Consider the following 17,299-nt stretch of genomic DNA (forward strand, 5'->3'; position numbering starts at 1 on the left):
TAGACACCAGAAAAATCTGTTCTAAGCTAGTACAGTAAAGTCTCGATTATCCAACGTAAATGGGACTGACTTGTTGTCGGATAATAAGTATAACAACAGTAGCCCTTCAAACATTACATAAGCAAAGGCAATAAAGTTTCCAATTTTGCGGTAAAAGTAGGGACCCGGGTTTGAAACTAGTTGTCTCAGATGCAAACCTTTCCTCTGTGCTGCCTCTGGACTGAACTCATCAGATATTTCCTACATATGATGTATGAGCGTCAAATGGTTCATCATTCAAAGTTTGAATCATCATTCAAAAGATCCTACCCATTGTTGATGACCTGTCATATTCCATCATCATCTTCAAATCTGCATCTCAACCTTTCGAACTGTCAAAGACACAAGCCAAGCTGCTAGACATTGTCCTTACTATTGCTCAAAGGCAAATTTTACATCATTGGAAATCTGCAAAACTATTGAATGCTCATTTTTGGTGGAATACAGTCCTATACACTGTGTCTTAATTTAGAAGTGTCTCATAGAATACGCCTAGGTGCCACTACCGGACCCAACGAGATTCTAAGTGCCATATATAGAATTGGGTCCTTAGTGCCTTCTACCTAATTAGAAGGTGTTATATGTTCCCCCATTAAATCCATATTAGTGTATTCTAATCAGAGCGCACTCGCTAGATAATGCTTCCACGTCCATGCCACACCCCCTCCCAAAATTTACGTACGTAAAAAGTAAAAAGCACACGATTTGCATGCAATAAAAGGCCCTTTTTTTTCCACGTTAAAGTGTGTGTTAGGGCTTTGCATGGTTTAGTAAAGGGCCCTTTAAGGGTGAATTGTACATATATTGCCAAAAAATCAGCCGTGAAAAAAGCGTTATTCTATATGCCACGCTTAAAGTTAGGCACAGTTTATAGAACAATGCTTACACCTGGGAATCATGCTTAAATTTAGGCATGGACAGTTGCTTCAACTGAAATGCAGTGCAAGCATATGCACCTAAATTAGGTACATAGTAGATGATGGCAGAGAAAGACCTGCACGGTCCATCCAGTCTGACCAACAAGATAAACTCATATGTGCTACTTTTTGTGTATACCTGACCTTGATTTGTATCTGCCTTTTTCAGGGCACAGACCCTAGAAGTCTGCCCAGCACTAGCTCCGCCTCCCAACCACTAGCCCCGCCTCTCACCACTGGCTCTGCCACCTAATCTCGGCTAAGCTTCTGAGGATCCCTTCCTTCTGAACAGGATTCCTTTATGTTTATCCCACGTATATGTATCCTCCCTCATGCACATAAATGCTGGGAACACCTCCATTCTGCCCCGACCCACCAATTTCCATGCCCTCTGTTATTATTTGCATGTAAAATTTAGGCACGGAACCCGCGCCTAAATAATGAAATCTAATTAGTGCTAACAACTGCTTGTTAAAAAGCCAATTATTAATGCTAATTTGCTTATAATTCAATTACAATGCATGTGCAAATTGGAATGCTTGCCCATTCTTGGTGACTTTTATAGAATTAGAGGGTTAGCTTGCATAAATTTAGCCAATAGGAGGTAGGACGCTTTTGTCCGATTTTTAATGCTAAGCTTCTAACTTAGGTGCTCAAAGTTAGGAATTCATCAGTCTACTACAGGGGGGTACAACCACAGTCCTCGAGGGCCATAATCCAGTTGGGCTTTCAGGTTTTCCCCAAGAAATATGCATGACATCCATTTGCATGCACTTCCTCTGTTATATGCAAATAGATCTCATGCATATTTACTGGGAAAAACCTGACCTGGCGAGGGCCGAGTTTGGACATCCCTGGTCTACTACCTAGATGCCTATGTTTGGCTGCAAACTGTCTTACATTTAAGAAAGAAAGATTTTACTGCCCATAGTGAATAAAGTGCCAGGGTTTATTTTGCCTTTAACTTGACTTCCATTTTCTTCACTAGAGTCCAGGAACTGCTCTAATAATCCATGTTGTAATCTTTTATTTGAAGCTCACATGAAGGATTGCAAATGTCATAAATCATTGACTGACTGCTGCGTTTGTTCTATGTACCTAATTGATTATTCTGTGAATTAATGGCTTCTTAGTTTATCTGCTATTGCATGATTGGTGGATAAATAGCTTTAAATCAGAATGTGTGCGATTCAATTTTAAATGAAAAGAAAAAATACATTACTTTTTTCAAATAAAGTTAATTGGTAAGTCTAAAGAAGTTACAAAGGCAATTCATAAGAATTGGAAACAAAACCTGAATGAATGCAATAAGAGGAATGAACAACTTCAGAACACAGTCTACTGCACATGTATGAATGATTGAAATATATGTAGCACAGAATCATACCATTATCTAGGATTTGTTCACTGGGAACTTGGGGTGTCTTTTACTAATGCGCGCTCATGTTTTTAGTGCGCTTTAAAACTGGGCATATGCAAAACGCTAGAGTCCCCATAGGAATCAATTAGCGTCTCTAATGTTTAGTGCGTGCCTATTTTTAGCGCACGCTAAAAATGTGAGCACGCCTTAGTAAAAGACGCCCTTGAAAAATAAAGACTACCAACCCATATAACATATACCATGTTTCTTGACCCCCCCACCCTACTCTGTGGAATTCTTTTCAATTGGAACCACGCAAAGAGAATTCATTTTCAAAACTTTAAGGGCTTGAAGACCTGATTTTTTTTTCATCAGGCTTTTCCATAGTTTGCATCAAGATTTATGACAGAGGGCACATCCAGACAGTGTCCCTGTGTGGTTTTGTAAAAGGGGGGGGGGGGGGTAAGTGTATTGGAAAGACCTATGTAAGGGCATGCTAAGGCCAATGTTTACTGCAGCTTAGTAAAAGAGTCCCTAAGTTACTACCCCCAGTCTGATTACGCCTCAAGTCTCATCCAGAATTTGAGGAGTTCAGTATAGCAGGTTAGTGACAGTGAATTGTCATAGCTGCGGACTTAGACACCATATTGGATGACTAGATGCATTGGAGCCGACTCTGTGGGTGCTTGAGCACCCCCAATATTGAGAAAATTCCTTGTATGTGTCCAGGGAGGGGTTATTTTCATTGGGCTTAGTACCCCCAATAATTTTGAAAAGTTGGTTCCTATGACTAGATGGATTTGAAAATTGACCCCTTAGGGCCCGATATTCAGCCAACAGTGATCAACGTTTTGTTGACCATCGCCAGCGTTATACCTGCAAATTCAATGCCAGGCCATATCTGGGCTCCGACATTGAATTTCTGGGTTTACAGAGCTGGCAAAAAAACATATCCAGTTAAGGGGATATTCAACACTTAACCGGTCATGAAGAATCATATACAAATAGGACTGATTCTTCTGTGGTTCTATTTATGCTGTCACCTTAGTCGTAGAAATCACTATTAGATAAGATAATGTACAATGATTTCTTCCCCTGTGACGTTTCCCAGAAGGATTCCAGGGAAATAAGAACGTATCTGTGACTACTTAAGAGCTTCAGGGAGAGTACAGGTATAAAAAGACAAGGTGATATGTTAGTAGAAAGCATTGTTTCTCAGACATTAACAGCATAGGGTTGATTGCACTAGGGATTGTCTTCGTTTGTGCTTTGGTTTGCTCTGTTGGATTCTTATATCAGGAAGAAAAAAATTGAAGCTACTATTTATCTTGCGTTTTCCTTAGATTGAGTAGATTGAGTGTCTCTAATGTGAAATAGGGCCTCTTTCTCCTGATATAAGTTGATGTTTTTACTTTATTCTTTTGTTGTTTCTGTTGAGTAAAGTGGAGTTATTTATGTTCTAAGTCTGGAGCTATTAATCTGTGACATCAACTGTGTTGTTTGAGGGCGGGAACTTCTCGCTGATCTGCTTATTGATTCTAGATAAAAATTAAGCAATGCAGGTATCATTCTGGAACCTACACACCATCAAGCTGCCAGCTATAAGTGATCTAAGACTTCTGTCAATCAAAGGATATAGACAGTGAGTACCGAAGTGTTAATAACAGGTTACATGTAGTAAGTTTTCAACTTCACGTTAATTAGGGTAAAGTAGAATTATATATATATGTGTGTGATATACAGAATTGCATATTATTTTATCAAGATCTAACTTTCAAGTCATAGAGGACCCAAATATATCTTCTTCGTAAACTGTACCATCATTATCCGTGATAGAAGTGTACGAGACATAAGAGAGAGAAGGGACAAAAGCAAAGGCAACAAGGAACGAGAAAAAAAAAAAACCATGACCCAAGCAGCATAAAGTATAAGATCATTATCCATGAATCACAGTATCAGGAAAATATTTCCATATATCATAGCAAATAAAGTACTCGGGAGATTGGTTGTTCACAGGTACAATTTTCCCTTTCAAAACTCATTATATACGTTAAGAAGGCCTAAATGACTATAACCAAAGTGTACTCCACAATATATTTGGTCAAATGTTTGCAGTCTTTCCCTCAATGTTTTGTATGGCACAATAAAATATAGTCCAAGGAAACAAATAGGCAGGCGATTCTCAAGATCCACGGAATAGAAAAAAAGATGCGACTCGCCAATGGCAATGTTGAGAAAAATAATTTATTCACCATATTATTTAAAATAGGCCCGTCACGGCTGCCTTTCGCCCTCCTAAAGGGCTGCATCAGGGGCTAGCATAGAACAACCCAGTGGTGCAGTAAAATCAATTCCACCGCGAAATGCTGCTGCTGGTTCTCAGGAGAGGAGTTGATTTAGTCCAGCAGGTGGAATTGGTTTTACTGCACCACTGGGTTGTTCTATGCTAGCCCCTGAAGCAGCCCATTAGGAGGGCGAAACGCAGCCGTGTCGGGCCTATTTTAAATAATGTGGACAATAAAATAAAGGAAAGTTATTAAGGTAGAGGGAGGAGAAATTCTATGTTCCTTGCGAACACAAATCAAGAAACACATTTTAGTCCATAAACCTCAAAGTCTTAAAATAAGATACTTCAGACATTTAGATTATTTTTATTTAAGATTATAGTAATCCAACCATTAAGCAGGACTAGTCAGTCACCTTGGGCAGTAGCTTCTGGTGGTGGTGGTGGGGGGGAGTGCTGAAGATCAGTTGCAGTCAAAGCAAAACAATAGATTTTGACAGCCACTCAACGCCCCCGAAAAACAGGGGCCGCTTTATTAGCAGGGAGAGTGGCAGTCTTCAAACAGTTAATTTACCCAGATTACTCTGGGGGAGAGGGTTTGATATCATGGTGATCAACAATTGCTAGGTTAGCCAAAGGGTCTAAAAAGTGATTGGTTTGTCTAGGTTCTAATGCCATTGCACCAGCCATGATTATACCCTACAATTGTTTTGGAACCAACCAGATAATGAAAGGCTAATGAGACTGCTTTAGAACTATTTCTGAATATTTATGGACAACGGGATCACTCAATGTATGATTAGACTCTGAAATTCACTGCCAGAGAATGTGGCGAAAGCGATTAGCATAGCAGGGTTTCCAAAAGGTTTGTACATGTTCTTGGAAAAAAGACCATAAACCATTATTAAGGTGGGCTTGAGGAAAATACACTGCTCATTTCTGGGTTACGCAGCATTTTTAATTTTTATTACATTTGTACCCCGCACTTTCCCACTCATGGCAGGCTCAATGCGGCTTACATGGGGCAATGGAGGGTTAAGTGACTTGTCCAGAGTCACAAGGAGCTGCCTGTGCCTGAAGTGGGAATCAAACTCAGTTCCTCAGTTCCCCAGGACCAAAGTCCACCACCCTAACCACTAGGCCACTCCTCCAGGTAAAAAAGGTAAATGAAATCTATTTACCTTTTTGGGATCATGTCAGTTACTTGTGTCCTGGATTGGCCAATGTTGGAAACAGGATACTGGGCTTGACCTTCACGCCGACCCAGTATGGCGATGCTTATGACTGGGAAGGGCCCACTGAGGCTCGGGGAACTTTAGTGTATGGGATGGGGAGACAGCGGTCGGGGGGAGGGACCCAACGAACTTTACTGCCCGAGGGCCAAATTCACTGTCAGTCTGTCCCTGCTGGGCACCTTGATTACATTATATACTAGCATAAGCCAACATTACATAAGTACATAACAACATAAGCACCGCCACGCTGGGAAAAGACCAAATGTCCATCAAGCCCAGCACTCTGTCTCCGACAGCGGCCAATCCAGGCCCCAAGAACCTGGCAAAAACCCCAAATTTAATAACGATCAATGGACTTTTCTTTAAGGAATTTATCCAAACCCCCTTTAAACTCAGCAAGGCCAGTTGCCGTCACTACCTTCTCCGGCAATGAGTTCCAGAGTCTAACTACGCGCTGAGTAAAGAAAACCTTTCTCCGATTTGTTTTAAACCTACCACATTCTAATTTCATCTTGTGTCCCCTGGTTCTATTATTGTTAGAAAGTGTAAACAAACGCTTCACATCTGTCCGCTCAACCCCACTCATTATTTTGTAAACCTGGTGTAACTGAAGGCACCTAAAATGTAGCAGGGGCACGTGTAACTTACAGTTTTCTGTAAGTTATCCCCTTTGATCTATAACAGTCATCAAAAATTGCAATGCACAATTTTATTTAATTGGATAATGAATCCACAGTTATAAACCTAAATAGAGGTATCCAGTTATAATATTGCCTGTTTTGTGTGGTCACTGTATCAGTATTAACATTTAGGTTAGGCCTTCTACTTGTCAGGCCTAAACTAAATGTATACGTTATCTGAATAGCAGCTAAACATCCTATCTGGATAATTTTGTGGCCGAACCTTGCTCCACTCTGCCACTGCCTCTTTTTTTAGAAGAATAGTACAGGGACATCCTGTCATATTTTTGGCCCAATGCATTTGGGTAAGGTCACAATTTTATGGATAAGCCAGTTAAGTAGTGGAGTGGAGGAGTGGCGTAGTGGTTAGGGTGGTGGACTTTGGTTCTGGGGAACTGAGTTCTTTTTCCACTTCAGGCACACGCAGCTCCTTGTGACTCTGGGCAAGTCACTTAACCCTCCATTGCCCCATGTAAGCCGCATTGAGCCTGCCATGAGTGGGAAAGCGCAGGGTACAAATGTAACAAAAATAAAATAGATACTGTTGGAGATTCTACATGGAATGTTGCTACTGTTGGAGATTCTACATGGAATGTTGCTATTCCACTAGCAACATTCCATGTAGAAGGCTGCGCAGGCTTCTGTTTCTGCGAGTCTGACGTCCTGCACGTACGTGCAGGACGTCAGACTCACAGAAGCAGAAGCCTGCGCGGCCACATTGCTGATCTGCAAGGGCCGACTTCTAGTGGAATAGCAACATTCCATGTAGAATCTCAAATAGTAGCAACAGTGGAGGAGTGGCCTAGTGGTTAGGGTGGTGGACTTTGGTCCTGGGGAACTGAGTTTGATTCCCACTTCAGGCACAGGCAGCTCCTTGTGACTCTGGGCAAGTCACTTAACCCTCCATTGCCCCATGTAAGCCGCATTGAGCCTGCCATGAGTGGGAAAGCAAAGGGTACAAATGTAACAACAACAAAAAAAAAAACTGCCACCAGTGACTGAATAACCAGCTTTGAATACTGATCAAAGATATTTTCAAAAAAAGAGAGCCATCACTGAGTTGCTTTTCAAATTTGCACATTTCATAAATAAAAAAGAAATTTGTTGGGCCTCTACTAGGTTCAGCATGACCAAATCAATCGGAAGAATGGCAATAAAAGTTATCACAGAGATACTTCAGCCCTTACTCACTTGCAAAGAACCCAAGCAATTTCAGACCTCTCTAAGGGGTCCTTTAGCTAACCAGTGGTACATAGGATGAGCGACACTCTCCGCCGTCCTACTGTAATGTCCTGATCTGTGCATGCAAACCGCATGTCTGGGAGTGTAGAGTGGGTAATTCTGTACTAATCAGTTAGAGGCCCTTTTACAAAGTGGTTGTAAGCCCAACGCGGGCTTACCGCTCGCTAAAAGGGAAGTACTGCTGGGCTAATTCAGCGGCCTGGTGGCAGTTCCCTCCCCCAGCACGTGCCATTTATGGCACTGCAAAAATATTTCAATTTTTGTAGCTTCGGTGTATACCAGGCGTCTAGCCAGACTTCAGTGGGAGGGGGGTCCAGAGCCCGAGGTGAGGGGGCACATTTTAGCCCCCCCCCCAGTGCCGCCACTGCCCCCCCCACCATTTTTGACCCTCCCCGCCACCGCCTCAAACTTTGACCCCCTCGGCGCCAACCCTATCAACCCCCCTTCCCGCCGCCACTGTCACCATCAGATACCTATGCTGGCAGGGGACCCCAACCCCCACCAGCCAAAGTCCTCTTCTTATGGTGCGGTCGTGTTGCTGGCTGATGTGCAAGACATCATTCTGGTTCTGAGCAGGATGTCACACTCACCAGAATGAAGCCTTGCACATCAGCCAGCAACGCGGCCATGCCGGAAGAAGAGGACCTCGGCTGGCGGTGGTTGGGGTCCCCCACCAGCAAAGGTAGCTGACGGAGACTGCGATGGAGGGTTGGTGGTGGGAGGGGGGTCGAGAGGGTCATCGGCAGGGGGGTCCAGGGCCCAGGCCACTCCTAAGCCCGTAAGAGTTATCAGCTTGGAGTTTTTGGCTCACGTGGAGGTTACATTGAATATCATCTGGAAGGCGTTCCAGGACCTAACGGTGGTGGTAAATAATTTTGCTTCAGATATGATCTTGTTAGTGAGCCACATGGATGGTCTGATCGAATCCTTTGAGAGTGAAAAGTTGATATAGCAAATGAAATTCTACTGAAGTAGGAAACGGTTGGGATTTTGAGGATGATAATAGACCCAAAAAATTTGGACAAAATGAATATTATTACAGATGATTAATATCAAGATTGTTGTTTTCCCAGAGTTCCAGGTATGACTCCTAATGTTTTTTCCTCTGAAATGATTCCTCTTAGTATATTAATTCAAAAGGAGTAAAGCCTGTGAAACTGGGATTACTTTAATCAGTGGGAATTGGATTGGAAATTCAAATCTACCCACAATACACAAACCCTACAGACAACCCATTTATAACTCACCAGAACAAAAGAACAACAACCAACTAAAAGGAAAAACAAATACATACGGAAATAACCAACAGAAAGGGAAGAAAGGAAACAACAAAACCAGACACCAAGAAGACAGACAACTAATAAAAATTAACACATCCACGATCCAAACCGAACAACACCATCCAATCCAAATAGGGTACGCAAACGCCAGATCGGTAGTAAATAAAACAGAGATTATAATAGACTGGATCACTACAGACAATCTTGACCTCCTATTCATAACTGAAACCTGGATCCACGACCTCAAAAATCCCATAATCTTAGATTTATGCCCACCAGGATACAAGATTACCCACTGGACAAGAAACGGAAAAAGAGAAGGTGGAATAGCCATAATATACAAATCCAAATTCACCATCACAACCACAGCTGAATCCATTCTACCACAATTTGAAATCGCCTCGGTAAGAATAAATCACCCAAACCTGCAGGAACACCTTAACGCAATCCTACTCTACAGACCACCAGGCAACTGGCAAGAATCACAAACACACTTCCCAAGGATCGTCTTCCGCAACCTGGTACAATCAATGGTATTCAGTCATCTAGATTACTGCAATGCACTCTACGATGGCTGCAAAGAGCAAATAATCAAGAAACTTCAGAATGCTCAGAACACTGCAGCCAGACTCATATTCGGTAAAACAAAATATGAAAGTGCTAAACCCCTGCGAGAAAAGCTGCACTGGCTTCCACTCAAAGAACGCATTACGTTCAAAATATGCACCTTAGTTCACAAAATCATTCACGGAGACGCCACAACCTACATGTCAGACCTGATAGACTTACCACCCAGGAATGCTAAAAAGTCATCCCGCACATTCCTAAATCTTCACTTCCCTAACTGTAAAGGTCTAAAATACAAATTAACGCATGCGCCAACCTTTTTCTACCTGAGCACACAATTCTGGAACGCACTGCCGCGCAACTTAAAAACGATCTATGAACTAACTAACTTCCGCAAACTACTGAAGACCCATCTCTTTACCAGGGCATACCACAAAGGTCAACAAAAATGAACTCCTATACATACATCCAGAAAAGCCTTACAATATCTGCTTAGTAAACTACTATCATGTTTTATCACTCTCACGCTCTAACCTGCACTATCATGCTTTATTATGCTCTATCATTATCTACCTTACAATATTTGCTTGTTAAACTACTATTGTGTCTTATCATTACTATGATACCTAAGATCCTTCTGTTATACTAAATGCATATTTTCTTACATAATTCCACTATTCATGATGTATTGTAAGCCACATTGAGCCTGCAAAAAGGTGGGAAAATGTGAGATACAAATGCAACAAATAAAATAATAAATAATAACAAATGTTTGTATTGTTGAATAATTTCTAGTTTTAAAAGGGAAAAAAAACGAAATTAGGTGTATTACTTCCACTAATATTGGACAATAAGTATGTTTCCAACGAGGTCGATAGACTATACACCATTTTGGGTTTGGGGAAGCCAACCAGACGATCAATGTGGAATAATGATTCAGATAAATAAATAACTGGGGATAATCAGGTTAATACCACATTTTCTTTGTTTACTGTTGTTTAATTGATCTCCTTGTCTTGTTTCACTCTCCCTATTTATTTTGTGGTCTAAGAAAGAGAAAGATGGTATATAATCCATTTATCTAGTTGAGATAGAACAAGGCACACCCATTAAGGGGTGCCACCCACAACCAGGCTGAAGGCCAGTGAAGACAGGGGAGGGGGGGAGGGAGGAGTGAGAAGTGAGAGGGACATGAGGGAGGCATTTCGAATCAGGAGGCAGGAGAAGAGCAGCGTTGTCCCACCCGCCCACCCAAAAGTGAAGCACCGTTGTCGCAGCGAGGCATTAGGCTACAATGCTTACGCACAGACAGCAATGGGTACACAGCAGCTTGACAGCTAACAGTTACAAGTGTTGAAGTAACTACTGCGGCATAATGAGTTGTGCGAAAGTTATAATGTTGATATTAATGTGGGGCTTGCAAGCTAGCAGCCTTATAATAAGCAAGCAACGTGGGCACAGCTTGTCACCTAGCTTAGACGGCCAGGAGGCCTAGAGCATGGCCTTGTAAAATGTGGTAGGTGCCTCCTTTCAACGGGAGGCACCCAAGTGACAATGGGAGCCACAGAGGCTTGGGACGGCCGGACCTGTGGCTCAGAAGATGAAACTACGTTTAAGAGCTGTGTCTGTGTACCCGGGTAGAAATATAGCCAAATGTTTATTTGAAGATGTAATGTATTACGGTTAATTTGTAATGTTCAATGTTCCTGGCTGCGGCCAAAATAAATCCAAATCGAACAAAGATATGGCGCACAGTCTAGTATTGGGGGGGGGCACGGGATGGTATGTCTGAGTGTGTGCCGAATGCCCGTGTTGTGTTTTCTTCTACTATTGTATTAATGTACAGTTATCTCTGTATTACTGTTTGCAAGTGACCCTTGTAAAATGAAAAACTGTAAATAAATGATTTTTAAAAATTTCAAGTTTTTTAGCATTTTTACATGTTTTGTGTTTTTTTTTTTTTTTAGATAATATCCAGTGAAAATGACTGGAAGAAGGAATGGTACGTCTATAAAGGAATTTACATTCTTGGGGTTTCCAAGCCTTCGACAGATGCACAGTTTAGTCTTCCTAATCGTCTTAATCATATACATTGTAACAGTATCTGGAAACACTCTTATCATTGTAGTCATTGGAAGACAACCTCATCTCCATACTCCAATGTACTTTTTCCTCAGTAACCTGGCTCTACTGGAAATCTTTTATACAACCAATATTGTTCCTAAAATGCTTGAAGGGTTTCTGGTAGAACATAAATATATTTCTTTCATTGATTGCATGGTACAGTTATATTTCTTTCTTTCCATGGCTTGTGCTGAGAATTTCCTCCTCACTGCGATGGCCTATGACCGATTTGTGGCCATCTGCAAACCACTGCATTATGCAACCATAATGAGCAACAGAGTTTGCTTCAAGCTGGCTTTATGCTCTTGGGTTTTGGGTTTCCTGATTCCCATTGTGCCCGTCTTAATGGTTACCAGAGTAGATTTCTGTGGCTCAAATGTAATCAACCACTTCTTTTGTGATGTTTCACCTTTAATAAAATTATCCTGCACAGATTCTTATCAGATCAAATTAGTGGAATTCACTGTGGCTTCTTCTGTATTGCTGACTTCGTGCACGATAATATTATTATCGTACATTTACATCATCTCAGCTATACTGAGAATCCCTTCTGTCTCTGGCAGACACAAAGCTTTCTCAACCTGCATTTCTCACCTTATCATTGTTTCAATATTCTTTGGTTCGGGCATCCTTATTTATATAGGTCCAACAGCGTACCAGTCTTTTGATCTGAATAAAACAGTGTCTGTGTTATACACGGTGATTACACCCTTATTCAATCCCTTCATCTACACTTTCCGAAATGAGCAAGTAAAAACTGCCTTCAGAAATACAGTGAGAAGAAGCATCCTAAGGCACAGAGGATGTTGCTACTGGTTGTATTGCAAAGAGGAAAGACCACAGTCAATGAAAGAGAAAGCAAGTACATGAAAAGGGAAAGAGACAAAAGTGGAAAGAAAATGAACAAAAGAGCACAAGAGCTGCCAAACTTGATTTCTCTGGCTCAACAGTGGTGTGGAGATTTGGAAGAAATACACATCAATCAGGACACAAGAAGAGTCAACCACTACCTTCATGACCAATACAATTTATAGCAGTCATGGTTTTGGGCATGCACTGAACCTGAGGGTATTGTGCCTGATAGTTATGCTTGATAACCCATGAATGAGATGTATTCTATAAATATATAACTTTCTGATGTCGTCTCCGGTGCTTATTTGAACCAGGCTGCTGAGTTTCCGACATAGCTGTTCACTGGGATGCAGTAATCAGTTGTTTTATTGCTCCTGCGTTTGCTGCTCTTGATGCCAATCTATCAGAGAGTTGAGCATGGGAGCGTGCTTTGCCTACTTCCTGACAATCTGGCACTTATTTGAACCAGGCGTCTAATAGTGTGCCACCATTTGGCGTGTCACCTAAGGCGCAAGTCAAAGGCGTGCACCCTTAGTACTCACCTTTGCGCATCAACTTGTGAAGGACTGGGGTTATCTTAAGTTGATAAATTATCTTTATGTATACTAAAGTTCTGTTTAAGTGGCTTGGTATTTAAGAAGTCAGCTGTAGCTCTTGTAGTTTATTTTTGAACTCAATAAGTGCTATTTTGTTTTTATTCATGTGGCTTACAGAGTCCTGTTATGGCATCAGATACAATTAGTGATGTACAAAGGTTAAATAAGGGGAAAAAAGAAAAGAGGTAGGTGGATCAGGATAGGTAGGCAAGTATAGAAGGTAGACTTTCTTAACTGGGTTGGGTCGGCAAAGTCATTTAGTAAGGCTATAGGTTTTCTTTGTAGGCCTTGTTGAAGAGATATGTCTTCAGAGATTTACGAAAGTTGGTTATTTCATCAGTGGTTAGGATTTTCCCTTTTAAGTTGTATTTTATTTTATACTTAATTTTTTTCTGGACTGCTTAGATCAGTCCTTTCTCAAAATGTGGAATTAATTCCTGTACTTGTTTCAATGGGGAGACATTACAAGATTTATGTCAGGAATTCTACTGACAGGTTCAGTCTGGTGGATTGATCAACTCAAATGCAAAGAAACATGGTAACATAGTAGATGACGGCAGAAAAAAGACATGCACGGTCCGTCCAGTCTGCCCAACAACTCATGTGTGCTACTTTTTGTGTATACCCTACTTTGATTTGTACCTGTGCTCTTCAGGGCACAGACCGTATAAGTCTGCCCAGCACTATCCCCGCCTCCCAACCACCGGCTCTGGCACAGACCGTATAAGTCTGCCTAGCACTATCCCTGCCTCCCACCACCGGCTCTGGCACAGACCGTACAAGTCTGTCCAGCACAATCCCCGCCTCCCAACCACCAGCCCCGCCTCCCGAACTTGACTAAGCTCCTGAGGATCCATTCCTTCTGCACAGGATTCCTTTATGCTTTATGCAGAGGATGGGCAGACTGGATGGGTCATAAGGCCTTTATCTGCCGTCATGTTTCTATATTTAAAATGATTTTATGGTAAAAGTTTCTATTGGTTATTATGATAGCTTACTGGTTGTGGATATAAATGTACATATGGAGAATAGATACAATGCAGCAGGATTTTCTTGATTCTATGGCCCTGACCATTACCAAGTTTAATTGTTCTCATGAACAAGGTCATTTACTAGGGGTTCCTTTTACGAAGCTGCAGCAAAGGGGGAGTCTGCACTAGCATCAGCGTGTGTTTGTGACCATGCCAAGGTGGCAGTAAGGGCTCCTGTAGTAACCCAGTGGTAACCACGCACTGCCCAATTACTACCAGGTTAGCGCCATGGTAAAAAGTCAAAGGCGTACCGGAAATGGCGCATGCATGAAGTAGAAGAAAAAGTGGGTTGTTTGACCACGGAAACCAAAAACTGGAAAGATGGATTCTTCAAGAAACAAACGTTTATTAAATCAAAAGACTCGACACAAATGCTGTGTTTCGGCCGCTAGGCTTGCATCAGGAGTCTACAAAAATATATATATTGTGAAGTCCTTCCTTCAGCTCACAGGTCAGGGAAAAGCAAGGCGCAGTGCCCCGTAGGGTGCACGGAGTCAAAAATAACATGGCGCCGTGCCCCGACGGGCATGCGCTATTAGGCCAGCCGGGAGCGAGCGAGGCGGGGGAAGAGGCAGGACCCCGACGCTCATGGCTCCCTGCTGGCCATAGGAGGGGCTACCCAAAAGGGGTTAAAAGCCCCGGAAGAGGGTTGGAACGGCCTCTTCGGTGGCCAGGGCAGCGGACGGCACCCAGCCCGCCCTCCCCAAGAAAAAAAAAAAAAAAATACCGGCCATGATGTACAAATGTATAAATTGTCGCAGCTTTTGCGGGGTACCCAAGCCGGATGGGGTTAAATAGGCAGCTAGCAGCTGCGATTACGGTACGGCCCCCTTGCTGTGCGGCGGGGGGCTCTGTATAAGCTTAGCCAGTCTTGCTAGTGCAGCGGACTTGGCTTGGGGGTTATTGAGCCAGAGGCTGAAGCGGCTTGGGTATGCCCAGGGTTAAGATATGTTTGTATTTGAAATAAAGCTGCGGCCTAGTTGTGCCACTTAAAGAAATACTATGTGTGAAGTCTTTATTGGGGGTCATGGGGGTAAAGAGAAGAACGGTGGGCCCGAGGGGTCTCGGTTGCCTATGTTATGGTTTCTAGCAGTCCCAGGCTTCCCTCCAGATCAGGTTAAGCATCACAGCTCTCACTTCCAGATCCAGTTCAACACCACACTGAAAATCCAACTGGGTTGTAAAGCAAAATCCACAAAAAGGAGAAAAAAAAAAACCCTCCAACCTCCTGGGTTACCAGCTCCCCCCTGAGCAAGGTGCTGGCTGGCTTAGTTCAATTGTAAAGAAAGGGAAAAAAAAACCTACTCAGTTCATCACTTCAGCTCAGCGCAGTTCCACCAGTCAGCTGAAGTGCAACCCACCCCCTCCAGAAAAAGGAAAAACTATAAGCCAAAGTGTTCAGTTCACTTATTTCATCAAACTCTAATGCAAAAGTTCAAAGTCAAGTCTCTCAGTCTCTCACCAAAACACTGTAATGGTCCTGCACACTGCAGGACTAGCAGAGCACCACCCTCTTCACAGCATTAACCTCTGTGACCACCCACCCTCTGCCCTCCAGTGCTGAAAAGGTTACCTTTTAGGTGTTTGCCTCCCAGCCCATATGGGACAGATCCTCTGAGCAGGGCCATTCACTGGGGAACTCTCTCCCTTTCTCTATACAGTCCATGGGCTCTGCTCCCTCCTTCTCTCTGCTCACTGCTCACCATTCTCAGGGACTCAAGCTCCCCTCCCCTCTCACAGCTGGGAGGTATCTTGTACCGATTGCATACCCGGGAATTGTGCTTCATCTTTCAGTGGCCCCCTGCTGGTGACTGGCTTCAATGGCATCCCTTTTCCCGAGCTGCATCCCTTCAGCCTCCTGGGGAACTCTGGGTAAGGTAGTTCAGGACCCGCCCGCCCTTGGCTGGAATCACTGTGCTTAGCTCTATCACTATATATATATATATATATTTACAGTTTGAAACAATATATAAAATGACAAAGAGGACAAAAAGAACAGGAATATTAAGACATTAAAAAATGTATTTTAACATAACCTTAAATGAAAATAAATATTTTTTTAAAAACGTATAAAAATATATATTTGTATTGGGAATAGCAAAGAATATATACATAAATATTTTGCATGACGATATTTGTGTGCGTGAATAAAAAATGTATATACTTCCAAAAGTATAATTAGAATAAGAGACAATTATCTATACATATACATGTGCATAATGTCATCATACAATTATGTTAAAAAATGAAAAAAATGAAAATCAAAAAATAAAATTATTTGCTTTATGCAAATCATCTTGCACCGAGCGAGACCAGTGACAAAAACATAATAACAAAATTGTGCCTTGGAATCTGCAAAGTATCTGAAAGCTTTGCCAGAACTACCACCAGCGGCCTCGTGGGGCCGGCTGTAGCTCCAGGTTACTGCGTGGCAAGCCCATTGCACCACCGTAACCCTTTCATAGCGGGACCCTTATTTTCCCTCTTTCCGTGGACTTTTTAGTCTTGGATTCCCCTCCTTCTGTGGACTATGATTAAGACTTTATTTTCTGACGTTTGAGATTGTATTTTCCTTTTGACATGTTTTCTGAATGTCTTCTCAAAGTGCATTTTTGTCTTTGATGTATTTTCGAAATGCAAATAAAAAAAATAAAAAAAAAAACAAAGTTCATTGGATCAGTGAATTCCAAAGTTTATGTGCTAAACTACCATCTTGTTCTTTCTTCCACCTGATATTCAGGCAGCAGTGAACAGCATTTTTTTTTTTGTCTGCCACGGCGCTAAAACTGGGAATTCAATGCCAGACTCTGTGCAGGCTTTGGCATTGAGGGGGTCTTTTACTAAGGCATGCAAGGATTTTTAGCGTGAACTAACATTTAGGGTACACTAAATGTTAGAGGCGTCCATATATTCCTATGGATGTCGTTAACATTTAGGAAAGCCTAAAGTGACTAGCCAGCTCATTTTCAAAAGAGAAGGCCGGCCATCTTCCGACACAAATCGGGAGATGGCCGGACATCTCTCAGAACCAGCCAAATCGGTATAATCGAAAGCCGATTTTGGCCGGTTTCAACTGCAGTCTGTCAGCGGCG

General features: G+C 42.3%; 1 protein-coding gene across 1 annotated transcript; it reads left to right on the top strand.

Annotated features, from left to right (window-relative positions):
- Nucleotides 1-11,587: 11,587 nt before the first annotated feature.
- Nucleotides 11,588-12,598, top strand: LOC115457148 (olfactory receptor 6F1-like). The gene has a single exon (XM_030186571.1). The coding sequence runs from the start codon at nt 11,588-11,590 to the stop codon at nt 12,596-12,598; it is 1,011 nt and encodes a 336-aa protein (XP_030042431.1).
- Nucleotides 12,599-17,299: the final 4,701 nt, after the last annotated feature.

The sequence above is a fragment of the Microcaecilia unicolor genome, chromosome 14, assembly GCF_901765095.1.
Source record: "Microcaecilia unicolor chromosome 14, aMicUni1.1, whole genome shotgun sequence".
Taxonomy (NCBI): domain Eukaryota; kingdom Metazoa; phylum Chordata; class Amphibia; order Gymnophiona; family Siphonopidae; genus Microcaecilia; species Microcaecilia unicolor.

Coding starts and splice junctions, on each gene's coding strand:
- LOC115457148 (XM_030186571.1), top strand. CDS start 11,588: ATGACTGGAAGAAGGAATGGTACGTCTATAAAGGAATTTACATTCTTG.